General features: G+C 42.7%; 1 protein-coding gene across 1 annotated transcript in view; it reads left to right on the top strand.

Annotated features, from left to right (window-relative positions):
• Positions 1–10865: 10865 nt before the first annotated feature.
• Positions 10866–20683, top strand: part of nfat5b (nuclear factor of activated T cells 5b) — a 176600-nt gene continuing 166782 nt past the window's right edge. The window contains exon 1 of the mRNA XM_085991713.1: positions 10866–11346. Within this exon, the coding sequence (XP_085847839.1) occupies positions 11274–11346 (73 nt within the window). The 5' untranslated portion in view covers positions 10866–11273. The remainder of the gene's footprint in view (positions 11347–20683) is intronic.

Raw genomic sequence — 20683 nt, 5'->3', positions numbered from 1 at the left:
GGGCGATTTGGTCTGCCGGAGCAGATCGTAACCGACAATGGAACACAGTTCACATCCCAGGAGATGGAGGAGTTCCTCAAGAGCTCACGTTCTCCGCGCCTTATCATCCATCCACGAATGGATTGGCGGAGAGATTCATGAGAACGCTGAAACGCGCGTTGAAAGCGGCAAGAAGTGATGCTCCTCTAAAGCAGCGCCTGAATGCTTTCTTGCTGAAATACCGAAACACGCCTCATGCTACGACTAGAGCATCTCCTGCTTACCTACTCATGGGAAGGCAGCTACGGACATGCCTTGACCTGCTGAGGCCAACGTCCACAGAAGCAGTGGTGTTATGTTCATAAATAAATAGACGTTTTCATTATGAACAGCTAGCTTGAGCTAGTCATTTATTCAGCCATGTGGACTAGTGTACAGGCATCCATCTTGACTACTGCCTTGTGGGTAGCCCCTTACTAAACGTACAGCTCCACCTAGTGTACCATTCTAGAATGACATGTTACTGATCATTACATCCCCCTTCCTTAGAGGTTAAACAAAATCAATATCAATCAATCATAACGACATAAACATCTTCACAACAGTCAACACATTTTCAAAGCTTTACTTTATGAACTGTAAGCTTTTCATTCTTTTATTATAGTTTTCTTTGTACTCAAAGATTAAGTCTATCAGGCTTTTTTACTTCACGTGTGGATCTTCTCAGCACAGGTAAGTCTGATGTGTTTGCATGAGAGCCTGTATGTGTGTTTGTGTTAGATTGTTCTGGTGGTGAGTGACAAGATTCAGTTGCGGCATTGGCATCGATTTGCTCTTGGATAGTTTCTTGTGTTTTCAGGAGGGAACGGCGGTTCCTCCTGAGAATCTGTCCTTCCTCAGTTCGAACAGTGTATGACCTTGGTCCTACTTCCTCAAGAACTGTAGCTTTCCTGTTCCATGCATCTGGCTCGTCAATCCTGACAACATCATCCCTTGCCAATGGTTTCAGAGTTTTGGATGACTTGTCATAGTGTGATTTCTGTTTCAGCTTTAACAGTTGAAGTCTCTGTCTCAGTTCCTTACTCTGCTTTTCTTTTGCACAGCAGGGTAGCGTGGTGCGCAACTTGCGACCCATTAGGAGTTCAGCAGGTGAAGAACCACAGTCTAAAAGGGAGGCTCGGTAGCTCAGCAGGGCGAGATAAGGATCAGACTTGCTTTCTGTTGCTTTCTTCAGTAGCTGTTTGAGAACTTGAACACCTTTCTCTGCCTTACCATTCGACTGAGCATACAGAGGGCTGGATGTGATGTGTTGAAAGTCATAATGTGCTGCAAACTGTTGCCACTCCTTACAGTTGAAGCACGGACCATTGTCGCTAACGGCAATCCTGGGAATTCCATGTCTGGCAAAGATGGATTTAACATGCATTATGACACTGCTTGCTGATGTGCTTGAGAGCAGTGCCATCTCAGGATAGTTAGAATAGTAGTCGATCACTATTAGATAGTCTTTACCATTCAAATGAAAGAGATCCATACCAACCTTTTGCCATGGTGCTGTTGGTAAGTCAGCTACTATCATTGGTTCCTTTGCTTGTTTGTTTTGGTGTTTCTGACATGTCTCACATATGCCTATCATGTTCTCAATGTCCTTATTTATGCCAGGCCAATAAACAGTGTCTCTTGCTCTCCTTTTGCATTTTTCAATTCCGAGGTGTCCCTCATGAATCCTTTTGAGCATGTCTTGACATAGAGCCTGTGGAATGACTATTCTGTTCTGTTTTAGTAATAGTCCACTTGCGACACTTAACTCTGACCTGATGTGATAGTACTTTGGACAGGAAGCTTTTGGCCAACCATGATGAATGTTCTCTATTACTGTTTGTAACACTGTATCTTTTACTGTTTCTTCTGCTATCTGCTTTGATTTTGTGTCTGACACGGGCAGCGCAGCAGTGACCATACTCACATGAACATCCACGTCTTCCTCAGTAGAGCTCACATGACTCATTGTGGGTGCTCGGGATAGTGCATCTGCTAACACTATGTGTTTGCCTGGTGTGTAGATCAGTTCAAAGTCATATCTTTGCAGCTTCATCATGAGTCAGATTTTTTTTAATGATGGCAACCAGAGGGCAGTGGTCTGTCTCAACTGTGAAGGTGGGAAGTCCATATATGTAGCCATGGAACTTTTCTAGTCCAACTACCAAGCCTAGACATTCCTTTTCAATCTGGGCGTATCAACACTCAGAATCAGTCATAGACCTGGAGGCATAGGCAACAGGCTTCCAATTTTCACCCTCTGCTTGTAGCAAGACCGCGCCTAGGCCATCTTTTGATGCATCCGTTGACACTTTGATTCTCTTTGTTGGGTCAAAGAAGGTGAGTACAGGTGTGGTTGTCAGCACTGTTTTGAGGTTCATCCACTCTTGTTCATGTCTTTCTGTCCATGCGAACTCATTTGTTTTATGTAGCAGGTCTCACAGACAGGCTGTCTTGGCTGACAAGTTAGGAATGAACTTTCCAATGAAGTTTATCATCCCCATGATGCGTAGCACTCCTTTTTTGTCAGTGGGTCGGGGCATGTTGAGTATGCCGTTTACTTTTTCCATATCTGGCTCTATTCCTTTACCAGATAGATTATCTCCTAGGAAAGTGACTTCCTGGATGCCAAACTGACACTTGGCTTTGTTGAGCTTCAGTCCATTCCGGCGCATGCTCTGTAGCACTTTAGTCAGTCTCTCATTGTGTTCTTTCAGTGTGGAGCCCCAGATGATGATGTCATCAATATAGACCTGAACTCCTTCCAGACCTTCAATTATGTGTTCCATCGCTCTATGAAAGATTTCAGATGCAGATATTATCCCGAAAGGCATTCTGAGGAAACAATACCTGCCAAATGGTGTGTTGAAGGTACAGTATTTGGTGCTCTCCTCATCCAGTTTTAGTTGCCAAAATCCTTGTGAGGCATCGAGCTTTGTGAAGTATCTGGCACCTGACATTTCACTGGCGATTTCTTCTCGCTTGGGAATCTGGTAGTGTTCATGTTTTATGTTTGCATTTAAGTCCTTTGGATCCATGCATACTCTTAGATCATTGTTCTTTTTCTTTACACATACCATGGAGTTAACCCAGTCTGTTGGCTCTTTGACTTTCCTGATGACTCCTAGTGTGGTCATTCTGTCCAGTTCTTTCTTGAGCCGGTCACACAGGGGTGCTGGAATTCTCCGTGGAGCATGTACCACTGGCTGAGCATCCTCCTTTAGCTGGATCTTGTAAGTGAATGGTAGAACTCCAAATCCTTTGAACACATCCTGGAAATTACTCACTACAGAATCCACCGAGTCATCTGGTCTGCTTATGGCACAGTTTATACGGTAGACTCTCTTGACCAGTACTAAGTCCTCACAAGCTTTGTCACCTAGTAGTGAATCAAGTCCTTCAACCACAACAGAAAACATGAGATGATGCACTTTGTCTTTGACTGTCACTTTAAGTCTGCATACACCTAAGCTATCTATTTTCTGTCCATTATAGTCTTTCAGTAGTACTGACTTTTTCTGTATTTTGGACTTTTCTTTCATATTTTTAATGTCACTCATACTGATTAAGTTTGCTTTTGCCCCAGTGTCTAGTTTCAATGTAACTAATGCTCCAGTTACCTGCAGTGGCATCATCCATTTGTCCTCTTTTACTGCATTAACTTTATGTTCAGCATTGTCCATTACTGAGGGCTGCACATTTTCTGTATCCTTTTCGATATTGTCACGACACCATTCCTACAAAAAATGTCTCACTTAAATCAGTGTCCTCAATCACATTGATTTGTTGCCCTTTCTTTGTTTTTACTTTTGAAAAGCATTGTTTAGCAAAATGATTCTTTCCATTACATTTTGTGCACATTTTCCCAAACGCTGGGCATTGTCTTGACTGGTGCTGGTAACCACAACATTTACAATTAAAAATTCCATCCTCCGATTGCTTTGCATTTCTGTTCTGCCCACGTTTCTTCCCCTCGTAGGACACAGCACCGACAGCAGCACAGTCACTCATTACAGTCGCATTATTATTAATTTCACTGAAAGTCTTTGCGTGCTGTTGAGCTAGCTCACTGGCATGGCATATTTTCACAGCATTCTCCAATGTTAGTTCGGTTTCTCTCAACAGACGTTCCCTGACTTTTTTATCATGAATACCAAACACAATCTGGTCACGAATCATGGATGATTTCAGTTCAGAGAAATTACATGTCTGTGCTTTCAGTTTCCGATCGGTCACAAAGCTATCAAAAGTCTCATTTTGCTGCTGTATCCGTGAACGGAACACGTACCTCTCATAGGTCTCGTTCTTTTTGGGAGAACAATGTGTATCAAACTTCTTTAGCACATCGTCCATTTTTTCTCTGTCCTCCTCTTGATCAAATACAAATGTATTAAATACCTCTATCGCCTGCGGGCCTGCAACCGTGAGCAGTAACGCTATTTTCCTTGCATCTGGCATCGGACCGAACCCGATGGCAGCAATATAGAGTTCAAATTGTTGTTTGAAAGTCCGCCAATTGCAGTCAACATTCCCCGTGAGTTTCAAACCCTCCGGTGGCTTCAAATTGTCCATGTCGCGTTTCACAATATTCAGCAGATATTACCAATCCTGGTACCATGTTATTATGTTCATAAATAAATAGACCTTTTCATTATGAACAGCTAGCTTGAGCTAGTCATTTATTCAGCCATGTGGACTAGTGTACAGGCATCCATCTTGACTACTGCCTTGTGGGTAGCCCCTTACTAAACATACAGCTCCACCTAGTGTACCATTCTAGAATGACATGTTACTGATCATTACAAGTGGTGCACGCCAATCAGCAGGATCAAGTCAGCAAACGAGCTCAGAGGTCCAAAGAACGACACTTTGTGGTGGGGGGCAACGTCCTCGCGCGTAACTACACCACCCCGGAGCGGTGGGTCCCGGCTACGGTCATTCAAAAGACGGGCCCTTTTTCATACCGAGTCCGCACCGGAGACGACCGAACATGGAGACGGCATGTAGACCAGTTACTGCCAAGACAGTCGCCACAGGTAACCCAAGAAACAGAGGATCAAGGACCTGCTGGGGGCTCCAGCAGGGACTGGTCGTCCGACCCTGAGACGGTGGCACCATCCACTCTTGTGCCATCGAGGGAGGAAGCCATGCCTGCAGGGTCACGGGAGAGCCAGCCAGAGCCTGCTCCTGAGACTAGGCGTTACCCCCAAAGAGAAAGGCAGCCTCCAGAGCGCCTTAGTTACAGTTAGTGCTAACTGGTGTGCATGGGGCAGAATAATCCCCAGGGTTAGCGGAGCGTAGAGACAGTCTACCCTCTCTTCCAAAGTTATAGTCATTTTCAGTTATTCTGTTTTGTGGACATTCTATTTTAAGGGGGAGGAAATATGTTGTGTATTTTGAATGTGTATTAGAATTGTCCCACATGGGATACCGTAGTGGTGATTTGCAATGCACTATGGGAAATGTAGTGCATTGAGTGAAGAAACACATTGTAAATGGCCGTTAACTAAACTCTCCACCCCGGAGTCCTTTTTAATTGTTATATAGGTAAGGGTATAAAACCCCTTGAGACACAACAGTTGGAGAGCTGAAATACGCAACAGTCTAGTCAGGTTCACCTGAAGCGGTGTGACTTAATGACAGTTAATTGCCCAAAATGGTTGACATGCTTAATATGGTTAAAGCAGCACCTTTGCAAATGCCTGGGATAAATGGAGACAGTGTGGGGTCTGTACCTCCTATTTCTGAGTCTAACTCCAAATCATTTATGTAAATGGTGAACAACAATGGTCCCAGCACAGATTCCTGCGGGACACGACTTCCCACCTGGCTCCTGAAGCCATATGTGTGGATTTCAGGTGCGACACGATTCGTCTTGGCTGTGAAGTCCTTCACAGTTGAATAGCCTGCTAACATTGACGGCCTTCGCTCATATATGAAGATTCATTACTCAAATGATGTGGAACCATGCACAGCAAAAGTTGGCACTTACAGGAGTGGAAGTGAGAAGAGAAAATTCACTAGAACACAGATGTCACATTTGATTACGCATCTTGTAGATGATAAACAAGAAGCAAAGTTAAAAGACAAGGGGCTAGAAATTCGTCTCGGGCGGTGGCACAAAGTGGGCAGTATCGGTTTGGCCACCTGTTATACGCAGCACCTGATATTCAGCTCTATTGCAGTCAACGGAACTGAACATCAGGCACTGCGTATAATGGGCGGCCGATTAGATACCGCCCGCTTTACGCCACCGCCCGTGACGAATTTCTAGGCCAAGGAAACTTATTTTTAGATAAGAGGGCAAGATTTTTTTAGTGTTAACTTAGCATTAACTCTAAACTGATGAAATGACTTTTTGCTAAAGGATTAGATGGTCCAGTGGATTAGTCACTGGCGTTGAGACCTGGGTTTGAATCTAAGCCAAACTAATGAAAATCTCCTTTGTCTGTTGGCTGTAATGGCCTTACATGAAGTAGTAGTTTGGTAGTCTCAATCCAGTTCCCAGTGGGCATAGGCCCAGAGCACAAAACTGATCTTATTTTCACACTAATTAGCAACCTCACTGAGAGAAGCCACTGGGTGGCTGGTGTGGGAAAGTGAAAAGTGGCGTACAGGTCTTGTACGGGGTGATCTTCTGTGATACAATATTTCAGCAGACTACAATGAGCTTTATTCTGTTTCTAGCCACATTTTATCTGAGCTTCGAGTTCTTGATGCTGATGCTGAGTGCCAAAAATAGAAAATGGAAAAGTTACACCATCAATGGTAAACCTGTTTTGAAATTATGTAATTTTAGTCATTTATCAAACAAAATGAGTTACTTGTCCTTTGAAATAACCTGTTTTATAATTCACTGTCCAAAAGTATCGAAAAATGATGACTCTAACTAAAGAAACAAGAAAACAATTGAGTATGACCTACAAAGTTTTGTCAACTAATTTATAAAACGAGGCAGTAGTAGGTACAGTAAGCCTCTTGCCTGCAAGTGAAGTGAAATGCCTGGGAAATAATTGCCCATAAAGTTAATAACATTTCTGTCATTAAAAGGGATGGCTCAATATGTGTTCTTAGCCTGTGTGCAGTAATCCATAACCAATATGTTAAATCCTAGTTAACTAATGCACTCTGGCAGTAATAGCACTAAAACTACTTTTACCGCTGAAATTATCATTTTCCATTTGGCGCTAAGTGGACAGTAATATTATCACACACCCAAAAATTCCCTCCAAGGCAACATAACATTAAATTTGACATACTGAAATGAATATGTTTACCCTTTCTTTCAGGAACTTGCCTTGGTAGCCAATGCTCTATTTCACCATAGAATGCCAAACAAGTTTTCCTCCAGGAGTTTCGTGATAAAGGTTGTTAAAAATATCTCCACATACATTGAAACTAAGTGCAGTTCAACATAGGTTTACTTTTTCACCATAATTCTGGTTGGTTGGAAAATATATATAGTTGATACATACCGTATTCAAGTGGTATGTTAAACAACAATTTGCATTTACATAATGCCTTTAATGCCTTTGAAAATCATGACCTCCAAGTCCAAACTAAAATTCTTGCATACAAAGCCATCATCCTTCCCACCCTTTTATATGGAGCTGAAACCTGGACTATGTACAGTAGACATCTCAAAGCCTTAGAGCAATACCACCAACGCTCTCTACGCAAAATCAGCTGGGAGGACAAGCGTACCAACTAGAGTATACTTGAAGAGGCCAATATCTACAGCATCACTACGCTCATCATGCAGCATCAACTCCGATGGATTGGACATGTCATTCGCATGTCAGACTCACGTCTCCCAAAACAGGTTCTGTACTCCCAGTTGAAGGAAGGGCAGAGGTCTTCTGGTGGTCAAAAGAAGCGTTACAAAGATAACATCAAAGTAATCCTTAAAAAGTTCCATATTGATATTAACAACTGGGAGGAATTCGCACTGGACAGAGACAATTGGAGAAAATGCATCCACAACGGTGCCGCACTACATGAAAAGAATCTCCAGCGTGCCGCTGAGGATAAACGCCAGCGCCGTAAGGAGAGACAACAACTTAAGAAGACCCATACTCCAGTCACTACCAATAGTCTTACATGCCCACATTGTAGTAGAGTCTGTGGATCTCGGATTGGCCTCCACAGCCACCTGAAGACCCACAAGTAGATGACTGATGAAGGACATACCATACTCGAATTCGAGTGGTCGCCGATGATGAATGTAGAAAGCTACCACAAGGTACTTCACAGAGGAGTAATTAAAAAAAAGTATACCAAGCCAAAGAAGGATAATTTAGGAGGGGTAACCAAAAGCTTAGACAAAGAGATAGCTATTAAGGAGGGACTTAAAAAAGGAGAGAGGTGGAGAGGCAGGGGGGGTTTACAGAGGGAATTCTAGAATGCAGAACCTAGGCGCTGAAGGCACAGCCACCAAGGGGGGGGGGTGCAGGGGGGAATGCACATTAGGCCAGTCAGAGAAACAGAGTGTTTTGGGAGTGTTTTAGGGCTGGAGGAGGTTACAGAGATTGGGTGGGGTGAGGCCATAAAGTGATTTCAGCACAAGTATGGGAATTTTAAATTTGAGGCACTGGAGAAGGTAGCCAATGTAGAGCAGTCAGGCCAGGAGTGATAGGTGAGCGGGATGGTTCAAGATAGGATACAGGCAGCAGAATTTTGGATGAACTGAAGTTTACTGAGGGTGGAAGATGGGAGGCTGAGGGAGGAAAGCATTGGAATAGTCGAATCAGGATAGGCAAAGGGCATAAATGAGGGTTTTAGCAGCAGATGGGCTGATGAAGAATGTATTATCAGCATTAATATGTTAAGGTGTTGGCTTGGCTCAGTGGTAACATGCTTTCCTCTAGTCAGAAGGTTGTGGGTTGAAGATCCACTCCAGAGACTTGAGCACATAGTCTAGGCGAGCACTTTAGTGCAGTACTGAGGGACTACACTGTCAGAGGCACCGTCTTTTGGATGAGAGGTTAAACCAAAGCCCCTCTCTCAGGTGGACACAAAAGATCCCACAGTATTATGTGAGGAAGAGCAGGAGAATTCTCCCGGTGCCCTGACCAATATTTATTCCTCAACCAACACCTAAAACAGATTATCTGGTCATTATCTCATTGCTGTAGTGGGTTCTTACTGTGCATAAATTGGCTACTACGTTTCCTACATTCCAACAATGACTACGCCTCAAAATTACTCCGTTACACCCTGGTTAGACCACATCTGGAGTACTGTGAGCAGTTCTGGGCACCACACCTTAGAAAGGATAGATTGGCCTTGGAGGGAGTGCCATGTAGGTTTACCAGAATCATACCCGGACTCTAGGGGTTAAATTACGAGGAGAGATAACACAAGTGTCAGCCAGTGGCTGTGGGAGCTGTGTGAAAATTGGCTGCTGCGTTTCCTGCATTACAACAGTGACTACACTTCAAAAAGTACTTCATTGTTTGTAAAGTGCTTTGGGATGCCCAGTGGTCATGTAAGGCACTATATAAATGCAACTGTTTCTTTCATTTCAAACTAGGGTTGTATTCCCTGGAATTTGATCGAAGTTTTCAAGATATTAAGGGGAACAAATAGGATAGATACAGAAAAACTATTTCCACTGGTTGGGGAGTCTAGGATTAGGGGGCATGTTCTAAAAATTAGAGTCAGACCTTTCAGGAGTGAATTTAGGAAACACTTCTACACAAAATGTGGTAGAAGTTTAGAACTCTCTTCCACAAACAGCAATTGATGCTAGATCAATTGTTAATTTTAAATCTGAGATTGATAAGATTTTTGTTAACCAAAACTAATGAGGGATATGAGGCAAAGGTGGGTATATGGCGTTCAGTCGCAGATCAGTCATGATCTCACGGAATGGCAAAACAGGCTCGAGGAGTTAAATGGCCTACTCCTGCTTCTATGTACCATTGGCTGTAAAGCGCTTGGAACATCGTAATGTCGTGAAAGGCCCTATATTGCAATAAAATATTATTTCCTGATCCTTGTTGTTCACTTGAACCATGACGAGTGTGAGGGATCTAGTTTTGATCCCTGCTCTATGAATGTACTGATTTATCCTGGTTCAGCAGTTAAGTGCTACATTTGGCGTCAGAGGTAAAATTAACTGAGGCTCTTGATGACCCTCCATTGACCACTGCTGAAAAATAGTCATCTGTTGGCATCAAGTGAGGTCAGATTGACCTTGGTGCCTTTTGACACTCATTAGACATAAAAAAGGCCAGTTGAGGGAGGTTACTGGAAGGCCGAGTCCCCCACCTTCAGCAAAAGGAGAAAAGCAGGGTAAAAGTGGGGAAACGAGTGACTGACCTAAATCACAAATGAAAGGTCTTCCAGTGGCTCAGAAATAACATAACCTCAGAGCCATACGGATTAGATTTATATCTCAAATACATAAATTGTACATTTAACAGAAACACTTTGGTCACAAAATATACTATTGGAATTAAATTAATCAAAATAAGATTTTAAAAAATCAGCTCCAACCATCCGGTTGGAAGTGTTGATAACCTTGTTTTTTTTTATCACTGCGTGATAACCGTCCGCTCCAGTCTATTGCTGCGCACGCAACCTCTAATCCCTTGGCGCGGAGTGGGGGAGCGCATGCGCTGGCCGGTCGTCAAGCCCGCGGGTCGGCTGGTCGACGAGCGCATGCGCCATCCGGCCGGCCGGCCGTCAAGCCCACGAGTTGGCTGGTCGACGAGCGCATGCGCCGGCCGGCTGGTCGTCATGCCCACGGGTCGGCTGGTCAACAAGCGCATGCGTCAGTCGGCCGGTCGTCAAGCTCACGGGTCGGCTGGTCCACGAGCGCATGCGCTGGTTGGATGGTCGACGAGCGCCGGCGATTACGTTTATCATCGGCGGCGGCGGGGGGCGTAGCGCGAGGCTGGCAGGAACCAAGCGAACGTGTGTTTGAGTAAATGATAAATCCGATCGGAGCGAGTGATCCGCCAGCACTTGTGTGGATAGGCACACAAGCACATACACAGTACGTACAGGCTCACTGTACTTCCACTTCACTGGAGACCAAATGCACGCATTTTAGTTAGAAACACGCACTTCATTCGCGCGCGTGTGCGGCTTTTATTATTTTTATTTTCTATTTTTTTCCTTTGCGAGGAGAAGGAGGATCTGAACGAGGCAAGGTCTTAACTTAAACCGGAATTAAAAATAATAACGGAGAAAAATTTCAAAAACAATTCCGCTGGAGGGGTCCTGACTCTTCCTCCCCCTTCCAGGTGATGCCCTCTGATTTCATCTCGCTCCTCAGCGCGGATTTGGATCTTAATTCGCCGAAGAGTTTGTATTCCAAAGGTAAGGAGGCGTTTAATCGCCTTTTCATTCACTTTTTTTTATGTTGATTTGTCAAGTCGAACATTACATTTTCTGAGAGAATTTTGAAGGTTTTCCCCCACCTAACTAGGCCGTGACTGAGAAATAACTGACAAGCGTGTACGGCAACGACGTTTCGATTTACTACGTGTGTCATTTCTAACATTTTAAAGTTATTGTGCGTCGACTGTGTGATATTTTGATTTTTTTTAGTGTTATAGAGAAAAATAAATTATTAATTTCTATTTGGATTGAATCGTTCCCTTCTCCGGGCAACCTAACTTGATGGGGAAATGTTTGATTGACGTTTCCATCCACCTGTCAGGGAACGTGGCTTTGGCCCATGACACATTGGAAGGCTGTTCCACCATAATCAGCAACGTTGGTAGGGCGGACTTGGTATTTACAAATAAAGTTGGGTTGACAAGGGTTGTGTTTATTGAGGAACTAACCCAGGGCTATAAAAATCCGTGGTTCTCTTTGGAAGCTAGGATTCTGCTTGGTCCAACTTTATTTTAATCTTGAGTACAAACTTAGATAATGCTATCTGCTGTTGTTGTTTCATAAAGGCCATACAGTAGTTTGGGGAGAATTAAGTATGATCTTTGGTTGATAGTAGTTACACTACTGTGCTGTGGGTTGTGAGACAAAAATAGAAAATGCTGGAAACACTCAGCCGGCCAGCCAGCATCTGTGGAGAGAACCGATACATGAAAGTTTCAGGTGTGGACCCTTCCACTTGATTTAGGTGGTGGGTGATTCTGACATTTTTAGGTGTTTAATTGCACTTTTGTAAGAACCTTTTCAAAATATCACCACTTCAAACACGAGAAGTGTGTTTCGCAGTATTACGGTCATAAATAGAGGACCCTGTACATTAAATTATGAGAACATTTTTAAATGAGTGGACAGTGATGAGAGTGACAACTGTTTGCACTTGTAGGGTTTTATTATATGTTTAATGTAAATTTGGGCTTGTGGATTCTTACCCATGGTCATCTGCATTCTGAGACCCTGATCAGAACTTCTTCAAGTGGGGAGACCAAACGCAGATTGGGTGACCGCTTTGCGGAACACCTCCGTTCAGTCCGTAAGGGTGACCCCGAGCTTCCGGTCGCCTGTCATTTCAATTCACCGCTCCATTCCCACTCGGACCTCACCGTCCTTGGCCTCTTGTACTGTTCCACGGAAGCTCAACGTAAACTCGAGGAACAGCACCTCATCTTCCGATTAGGCACTCTGCAGCCTTCCGGTCTCAATATCGAGTTCAACAATTTCAGATCATAACCTCGGCCCCCATTTCATTTCCACTTATATTTTTCCACTCCTTTCCTTTCCCCCCCCCCCACCCTTTCCTTTTGTTTCTCTCTCACACCTGGCAGCTATCTTTTGCCCTGCCAGTACACTTTACACCTAATCATAGCCTATTACCATCTCGTCTAGCTTCTAATCTCTTTTACTTCTTTTGGTTCTTTTATTCTTTTGTCCGATCGCAGCCCTGCCTTCGATCTAGTTCCTTTTCTCTCCAGTTTTGAAGAAGGGTCAAACCCGAAACGTCAACTCAAATTTCTCTCCACGGATGTTGCCTGACTTGCTGAGTTTTTCCAGCATTTTCTGTTGTTATTTCCCTGATCAGAACTGTTGTTGGAAAGTGTGACGCAAAGCCAGGTGCTTCCTTACAGGAAAAGAAAATCAGGAAGAATATTTTGAATTACTGTCACACGTCTGCTAGTATCTGGTTACAGAGTGGTATTGTTGGTGGGCTTGGAATGAGTTGCTCGCCTGTCCGCAACAGGAGATCATATATGGGAAAGTAAGAAAGGACAAATGCCTTTTTTGATTGTTTGCTCTGTTTTTCTTAATTCCTTTTGAATACATTGACTCTTGTTAGGACATGATTCCATGAGATCTTAAATACCTCAATCAAGTGGCCATTTGTCATGTATGAATCTAGAAAGTAAGTGTTAAGCTGTTTGACTCTGGAGTCATTGTACTGGAGCATGATCCTGTCCTCATCTGAAGTCAACACATGCACCTTTCAGCAGGGGTCACTGAATAGCAATTATGAGTGAGAAGCCTGGCTGATACTTCCCTCCCGAACTGAGGAATGTGAAAGCCAATTGTAATGCCCATAGTGCAATCCCACTTCCAACAGCTAACTCAGCACAGATTGGGAATCACACTTGTGACCTTCTGGTTTGTATGGCTCTTTCTTTACCAATAGAACTATCAAAGGAGCTTAGATAGCTTTTTTAAATGAGAAGTTTCAACCTCAAAATAATTCTTTGGGGAAAAATATGAGAAAACACTACTTAAATAATGGTGGTGATTATTATCTCTTTCACTTATTTTGTTCTTTTAATAATGGAGGCACTAATGTAATTGGCATAAAAACAGAACATGCTGGGAATACTCAGCAGGTCAGGCAGCATCTGTGGAGAGAGAAAGAGAGTTAATGTTTTAGATCGATGGTCTTTTGTCAGAACTGGAAAAGGTTAGAGATGTAACGGGTTTTAAGCAAGTGCAGAGGCAGTGAAGGAGGGGAGAAAACAAAAGGGAAAGTTTGTGATAGGGTGGAAGGCAGGAGAGATTAAATGACAAATGGGATGATGGTGCAAGGCAAAAGGGGGTGGTAATGGGACAAGTAAAGAAACAAAAGATGGGTCGAGAGGAGGTGTAAATGGGAATATCAGAATCATCAACAGCTGCCATCTGAAAAAATGGGGGCAGAGGTTATGATCTGAAATTGTTGAACTCCGTGTTGAGTCCGGAAGGCTAGAAAGATGAGGTGCTGTTGTCCCAAGCTTACGTTGAGTTTCATTGGAACAGTGTAGGAGGCCGAGGGCAGAGTGGAAGTGGTCCAGAGAATTAAAATGACCGGCAACTAGAAGCTCGGGGTCACACTGAATGGAGGTGTTCCGCAAATCGGTCACCCAATCTGCGTTTGGCCTCTCCAATGTAGAGGAGACCGCATCGTGAGCAGCGAATACAGTATAATAAATTGAAAGAAGTACAAATAAACCGCTGTTTCACCTGGAAGGAGTGTTTGGGGCCCTGGATGGTGGGAAGGGAGGAAGTAAAAGGACAGGTGTTGCATCTCCTGCGCTTGCATGGGATGGTGCCGTGGGAATCGGAGTGGGTGTTCGGGGTGGGGAGTGGACCAGGGTGTCGCAGAGGGAACGGTTCCTTCGGAATGATGAGAGGGGATGATGTGTTTGGTGGTGCGATCACGCTGGAGGTAATTGCCAATTAGCTTAGTTATCACAAGTGATCACGGCTATTGTGCAGCCTTCCATAGATCTTGTCAATAAGAAGTTTGCTTGCAAAAAGTAAGAGAAAGTGTTATGCCATGTTTTTACAGTAGTTGAAAGTGATTAATTCCCAGTCGGAGGTTTCAGCAATCTGGTAAGCCAATCTGTGTCGATGATGTGCAAAATTATCTGAAACTTCTTGCGTTGAAAATCATTTCTTAAAAAAAAACAACAATCTGAAAATCTGTTCAAGTAATGTTTAAGTTCAGTTTTGGTCTATTTGCATGCTGAAAAAGTGTTGCAGATAGCATTCCTGTCAACTTTAATCCTTTTATTCCGTGTCCAGTTGGGTTTTTGACACGTTAATGTATATTTATTATGTGCACAGAAGAGGCTAAAATATTTTGAAAACTTAGCTTTAAAAAATTCTCAAACACTTAAGATGAGATGAGCATTGTTCTAAAGAGGGTGATGCCAGGATTTTTCTTCAACCTCAAGTTAACTTTTGAGTAAGCTGTAATGAATTGGAAGTAATTAAAATGTAGAAACAAAATCTGCACTTTAACCATCCTCTGTTAAGTGACTCTGGTCAGATGAATTTCAGGAACTGTCTAGTATCAATTCAATATCTTTAGTATCTTTCAATGCAGAGTGCAATTCTGTATTTTATCGGCTTGGTAACCATTGACAGTAAATACAGGGAAAATATTTAATTCAACCATTAAGTAGAAAACAATGGTTACCCAGGAGTTATTGCAAGGTAATAATCTCCTAAGAGTTCAGATGATAGGTTTACAGTCAGTGGAACCCCGTGATGAGTCTACAACCTTGAAATTCATCATAACTGCAGAAAATGCTGGAAAAACTCAGCAGGTCAGGCAACATCCGTGGAGAGAAATTTGAGTTGACGTTTCGGGTCGAAACCCTTTTTCATGTTCTGCGGAGTTTGTTGGGAGTGTGCTTATTCTGTTTTAGGTAATTTGCCCCCATTAATGGGCATCATTGTAGATATTGGCCAGTGCACATTCAAAACTTAATGCTTGTCGATTTCTACATTGAAGATTCAGTAATTGTGGAATAATCATTGCAAGTTTATTAAGTAACAATCCATAGTTCATTTATTGGGACAAATATGTATGCTATCTTTTTTTTGAGAGAATGTTAAAATGAATCCAGTACATATTATGAGTTTTTTAATAATTCACCATTTCTCACAGGAAGAAATTGTATAATTTTGTCTTTGAAATGGGATGATCTGGGATGAAAGCTGGATGAGCAGAATCTATTGGTAAAGACCGCACTGAGTTTGGAGCTGTCTTACAGCACAGGTAGTGTGCATATATGGGTTGCCAAAATACTGCAATGCTAAGATGACTGTGTGAAATAACATCCTTGCATTGCGATGCTTAGATATGCTATGATATTGTCATGTGGATGATGTCATATATGGACAGAGAACAATTAAACCAGCAGTTTCATCGCAACATGTTTCCTCATAGACTAGCTGCCAAGAACGGTCTGTGCTGCAGTTTGCTGCAAGTCAGCTTGGGTGGCTTCTTTATAGTCAATTGAAAACCTGATTGTGTGGGAAATTCACAGCATTCTCAAAGACTGGGATTTAACTATCGCTTCTGTTTGAGAGTCTAGCACTCTGGTGGTTACTTCATTTAAAGAATATTTTATATATTAATAGATATATAAAATTATTAATTGTTGGCCACAACCAGTGCAATGCCTGTCTGTGTCTGGTATATGTCCACTTTAGAAATTTGATTGACTTCCAGTCAATTTATATGATTTGCTGTACTGTTTCATGCATTGCATTACTTTGTTCTAGAGAAATTCAGTTTATAATTTTGTAATTTTTAACCTTCAGGGTGGTGACATGGCTCCTTTCAATGCACTGGTATTGGAAGTGATATTGGTAGCAGACATTTGAGATAGAAAATTTGCTAAACACGTGTAACAAAGGGGGAAGGGTTGGTTGCTAGGGAACAAGATTAAGCAAGTGATGTATGTTTAAAAATAGCTACAGTATGAGATTTAACTAGTTGTCACTTTGCCCATAGTGATGAAACTATTGTATCTGGTTTCTGGGGCTGTTTTGTACGATGTATATAAATAGCTGTCTACTTTCAATGCTATCCATTCATTACATTCTTTTTATAATTTTTTCACTTTTTAATAAACAATATTGATATGTTCATAGTTTTTGTTTTTATGCAAGAAGTATACATGTTCTTAAGACGTGGTTTCATACAGAGTACATATTTCACAGTCCTTGCTTTGAGGGTCATACATCATTATACAGTTCTTTACATTAGGGTGAGGTGGGCTCTGTGATGAGGTCAGGTCATTCATGGTTAAGGAGTACTGAAGGCTTGTGGGGGGGTGAGGTGCTGTAATAGGTTACAGCAACAGGTCCTTGTAGGCACTGTGCTTGTCTCCTCAGCAGGTAGCTCTGGGGCTGGAGCTTGGGGTGGCATGAAGATTGGCTTGCAGGACGGGGGCCCATATCTCATGGTGTTTCCTTAGCTTTGTGCACAACCCATCCATTACTTTCTCTGACTGGTAGATGTGCCATGCGTGCTTGGATTACACGTTTGTAGTCGAGGGTGTTAGCTTGTGCCCCAGCAGGAAGATGCATTTTCTTGCTGTCAGAAGCAAGAGCTGTGTGAACTTCCAGGTGGTAGGGCTCCCTTGCCCTGCTAGTACTGTAGTAGGACAGCAGTTTACTTGCATCTAACTTGGTCCTTTGTTCAATCTTAATGCTGACACTAGGTCCAGAAAGTGGCAGAATCTGCCAATTCCCCAGGACTAAAATACCTCAATTTAAGTATAAGATTCACCATAAACTGCAAACACAGTTTTGTTTTTAAATATAAGCTGTACTTTACAACTGCAGAAGACAATTATTGTCAAGTAATTTCCAAACTTAAGTCAACCATAAACCTTTGCCCTTAACATCGCTAATTATTGATGATTTAGAGACACGACATTATAGAACTCTTAATTTTTTTCTTGTCGGTAATTGATACAATAGTTGGTAGTTCATGTTTCCTTGCACAAGCTAGTCCTGAAGAGATTAGCTTAGACACAGTACTGCATTGAAGGGAACATTCAGATTGCAGATGGTATATATTTGTTACTTGGATTATTGATGTAGTGAATACAATTTACCACCTTTCATTGTTTGGTCATTTTATTTACAGTATAAAAGTGGTCTTCAACAACTTGCAATAATATAGCGCCTTTAATGTAGAATAATATCCCAAAGTGCTTCACAGAGGTGTAAGGAAATGTTGGAACATACCATGCATCAGGTATCAATATGTAGAAAAATGTCAAAAGAAAGTTCAAAACAACAATTCATTACAGGTACACTATCCCTTATCCGAAAGCCTTGGGACCAGCTGAGTTTCGGTTTTCGGAATTTTTCGGATTTCAGAAGGTATTATAAGACTGGGAAATTTGTATTTAATATAAATTTTAAAAGTTCAGGCTACCTCTTGCGACTGTTCCGTGTCTCATTCCCCTTCCTGCTTCTCTGGAAAGCCGGATATCGGCTGACTCCTACTAAGCTGGCCCGCAAATCAGGTCGGGTGGGGGGGGGGGGGAGAAAAGAATATCGGACGGGCCGCGGGTCGGGTCGGGGGAGAAAAGAATATCGGACGGGCCGCTGCAGCTATCGGACCGGCCGCTGTATTGTTGGGTTCACTCTCCCGGTACCTCCTTCACACTGCCCGGCTCGGCCTGCAATCTCCTAACCAGGAGGGAACTCTGTGACCCTCTGCCCTGCTCAGCGTAAGTCGTGCGCCACTCTGGTCATGTCGTGCGCATGACTTACGCTGAACGAAAAAACTTTAGGTTTTTAGAGGTTTTCGGAAGTTCAGATAAAGGATAGTCTACCTGTAATACGTGATTTGGGGTAAACGTTGGGAATGGATAAGAAATTGGCTGAAGGGTAGAAAACTCGTTGGAGTTATATTGGAGTAGAGGGAAATACTGAGTGGGGCGCCTCAGGGTTGATGTTGAGACCACTACTGTTTCTCATTACATAAATGACCTGGATTCAGAAACTCGATGCAAAGTGGTCAAATGTGCAAATGATACCAAACTCGCAGGAAGAGGCTGAGAAAGTACAGAATGAGTTGGATAAAATATGTATGTGGGCAGAAGAATGGCAGATGAAATTGAATACAACAAATGTGAAGTACTGCACATAGGAAGTAAAATAAGCAATACATGTTCATAAACGATGTTGAAATAGCTAAGGATGATGTTGAAATAGACCCAGGAGTTGGAGAATGTCGCCTGTTCCACCCCTGGCCCATTCCCGACCTAGGAGTCGGATCCCAGGGCAAAATTGTTTTTAAAACAAAAAATCCACTGTTGCCTTGTTTGCTGGCTGCACGTCAGTGTACAGGCCAGGACAATTGGCCGCAATGCTTCAGGGTTAGGGGTAGGAAATTGTCTGTAGTTACTACTCTTGCTGGAATTGCACATGGGTTGATTTGGGATAAGAACAGGAGTGGCCTCCGCTGTGATTTTGAAATGTAATCGCTTCATCCTCTTTGTAGTAAGCAGGCTTGACAATTAGTTTTGATTCTGATCAGTGATCATTGCTTGATCTTGAATACATAAAATCTGAGATCGATCAGATGTTGAATCCTATTGCTTATACAACTCAGTTTTATGTGGATTGATATTAGTTACTCATTTTACAAATCTCGATATATTCATGATGGCAACAAAGTTTGGCAGACAATAAATAATACTCTTTTTATATTTCTATCTGTATTTATGTACATAGGTAAGCTAACCTCTAAAAGCAAAATACTGCGGATGCTGGAAATCTGAAATAAAAACAGAAAATGCTGGAAATACTCAGCAGGTCAGGCAGGTGGAGAGAGAAACAGAGTTAACGCTTCAGGTCGATGACCCTTCCGAAGGGTCATCGACCTGAACCGTTAACTCTGTTTCTCTCTCCACAGATGCAGCCTGACCACCTGAGTATTTCCAGCATTTTCTGTTTTTATTTAACATCTAAAAGCCATAGTTTGGCCAAGAAATCTTTTTATAAAGAAATTATACATTTTTTACAAATCTGATTTTGGAAGAACGTGAAAGAAAGTGGCAGTAAATATTCTAATTCAATATGATTTGCAAAATAATGACTGCAGTTTAAAAAAAAAAAAAAAAAAAAATTTGTTCCAGGTATGGATTTGCTTTGAAATGTAATGACAATGATTTGCTCCCTGTTTGCATTTCAGTTTTTTCACTAAATATGCAACATTTTATTCCTTTACTCACCTATAATCATGGGGGGGATTTTATCTCCCCTCGCTCAGCGGAAGCCGGGTTGAGGGGGCAGCTAAGATGGAATGGAAGACTCGCCTGCTGGCCTCCCACCCAGATCTTGCCGACTGTAATTTTAATTCCAAGCACCAAGGATACCCACCTGAACCCGGCAGGGTCCTTGTTTAAATATGCAGTTTGGTTTCTGATGATATCAGTGGGACCCAACTGTAATCTTAGCCTCAAGCTTGTGCAAGAAAGCCCTCCCCGCGAGCCCAAACCTGTCGTAACATGAGCTAGGACCAGAAGAGGCCCAGAAAGGTAGGTTTCTTTACTTTTTTTTGTTTCCTTGTGGGCCAGCAGGAGCAGAGTGCTCCTTGGGCTTCCCTCCCCATCTGACCCCCATCCCAACCACTTACCTTAGTGCCGGGGACTGTTCGATTGGGGCCCCGACAGCGGTTTTCTGACCACTGAAATCCTGCTCCCACCTGTCTGCCGTGTAGCTCTTCTTGCGGTGTTTGGCGGAAGCCTGATGCCAGTCTTGCAGATGCTCCATAGGTCTGTACAGCTTTTACCCGCCTCGGCTCCCGACTGCACTGAGGCTGGTCGCCTTTAAAATGACCCCAATGTTTCAACATTTCCCCATCTTCCATGGTTACTTGATATTTGATTAATAAATTGTGGGCGATTTATTTTGTGTTTATGTGGGTAACATAATTCAGTACCTTGGATGGGTTAGTGAGGATTTTTTTCTGAAATGGAGAGTTCTG

This window comes from Somniosus microcephalus, chromosome 6 (assembly GCF_052327205.1).
Source record: "Somniosus microcephalus isolate GS21.2 chromosome 6, FLI_Smic_1.0, whole genome shotgun sequence".
Classification (NCBI taxonomy): Eukaryota; Metazoa; Chordata; class Chondrichthyes; order Squaliformes; family Somniosidae; genus Somniosus; species Somniosus microcephalus.
The sequence above is the reverse complement of the archived record's forward strand: the minus strand, read 5'-3'. Positions and strand labels throughout refer to the sequence as shown.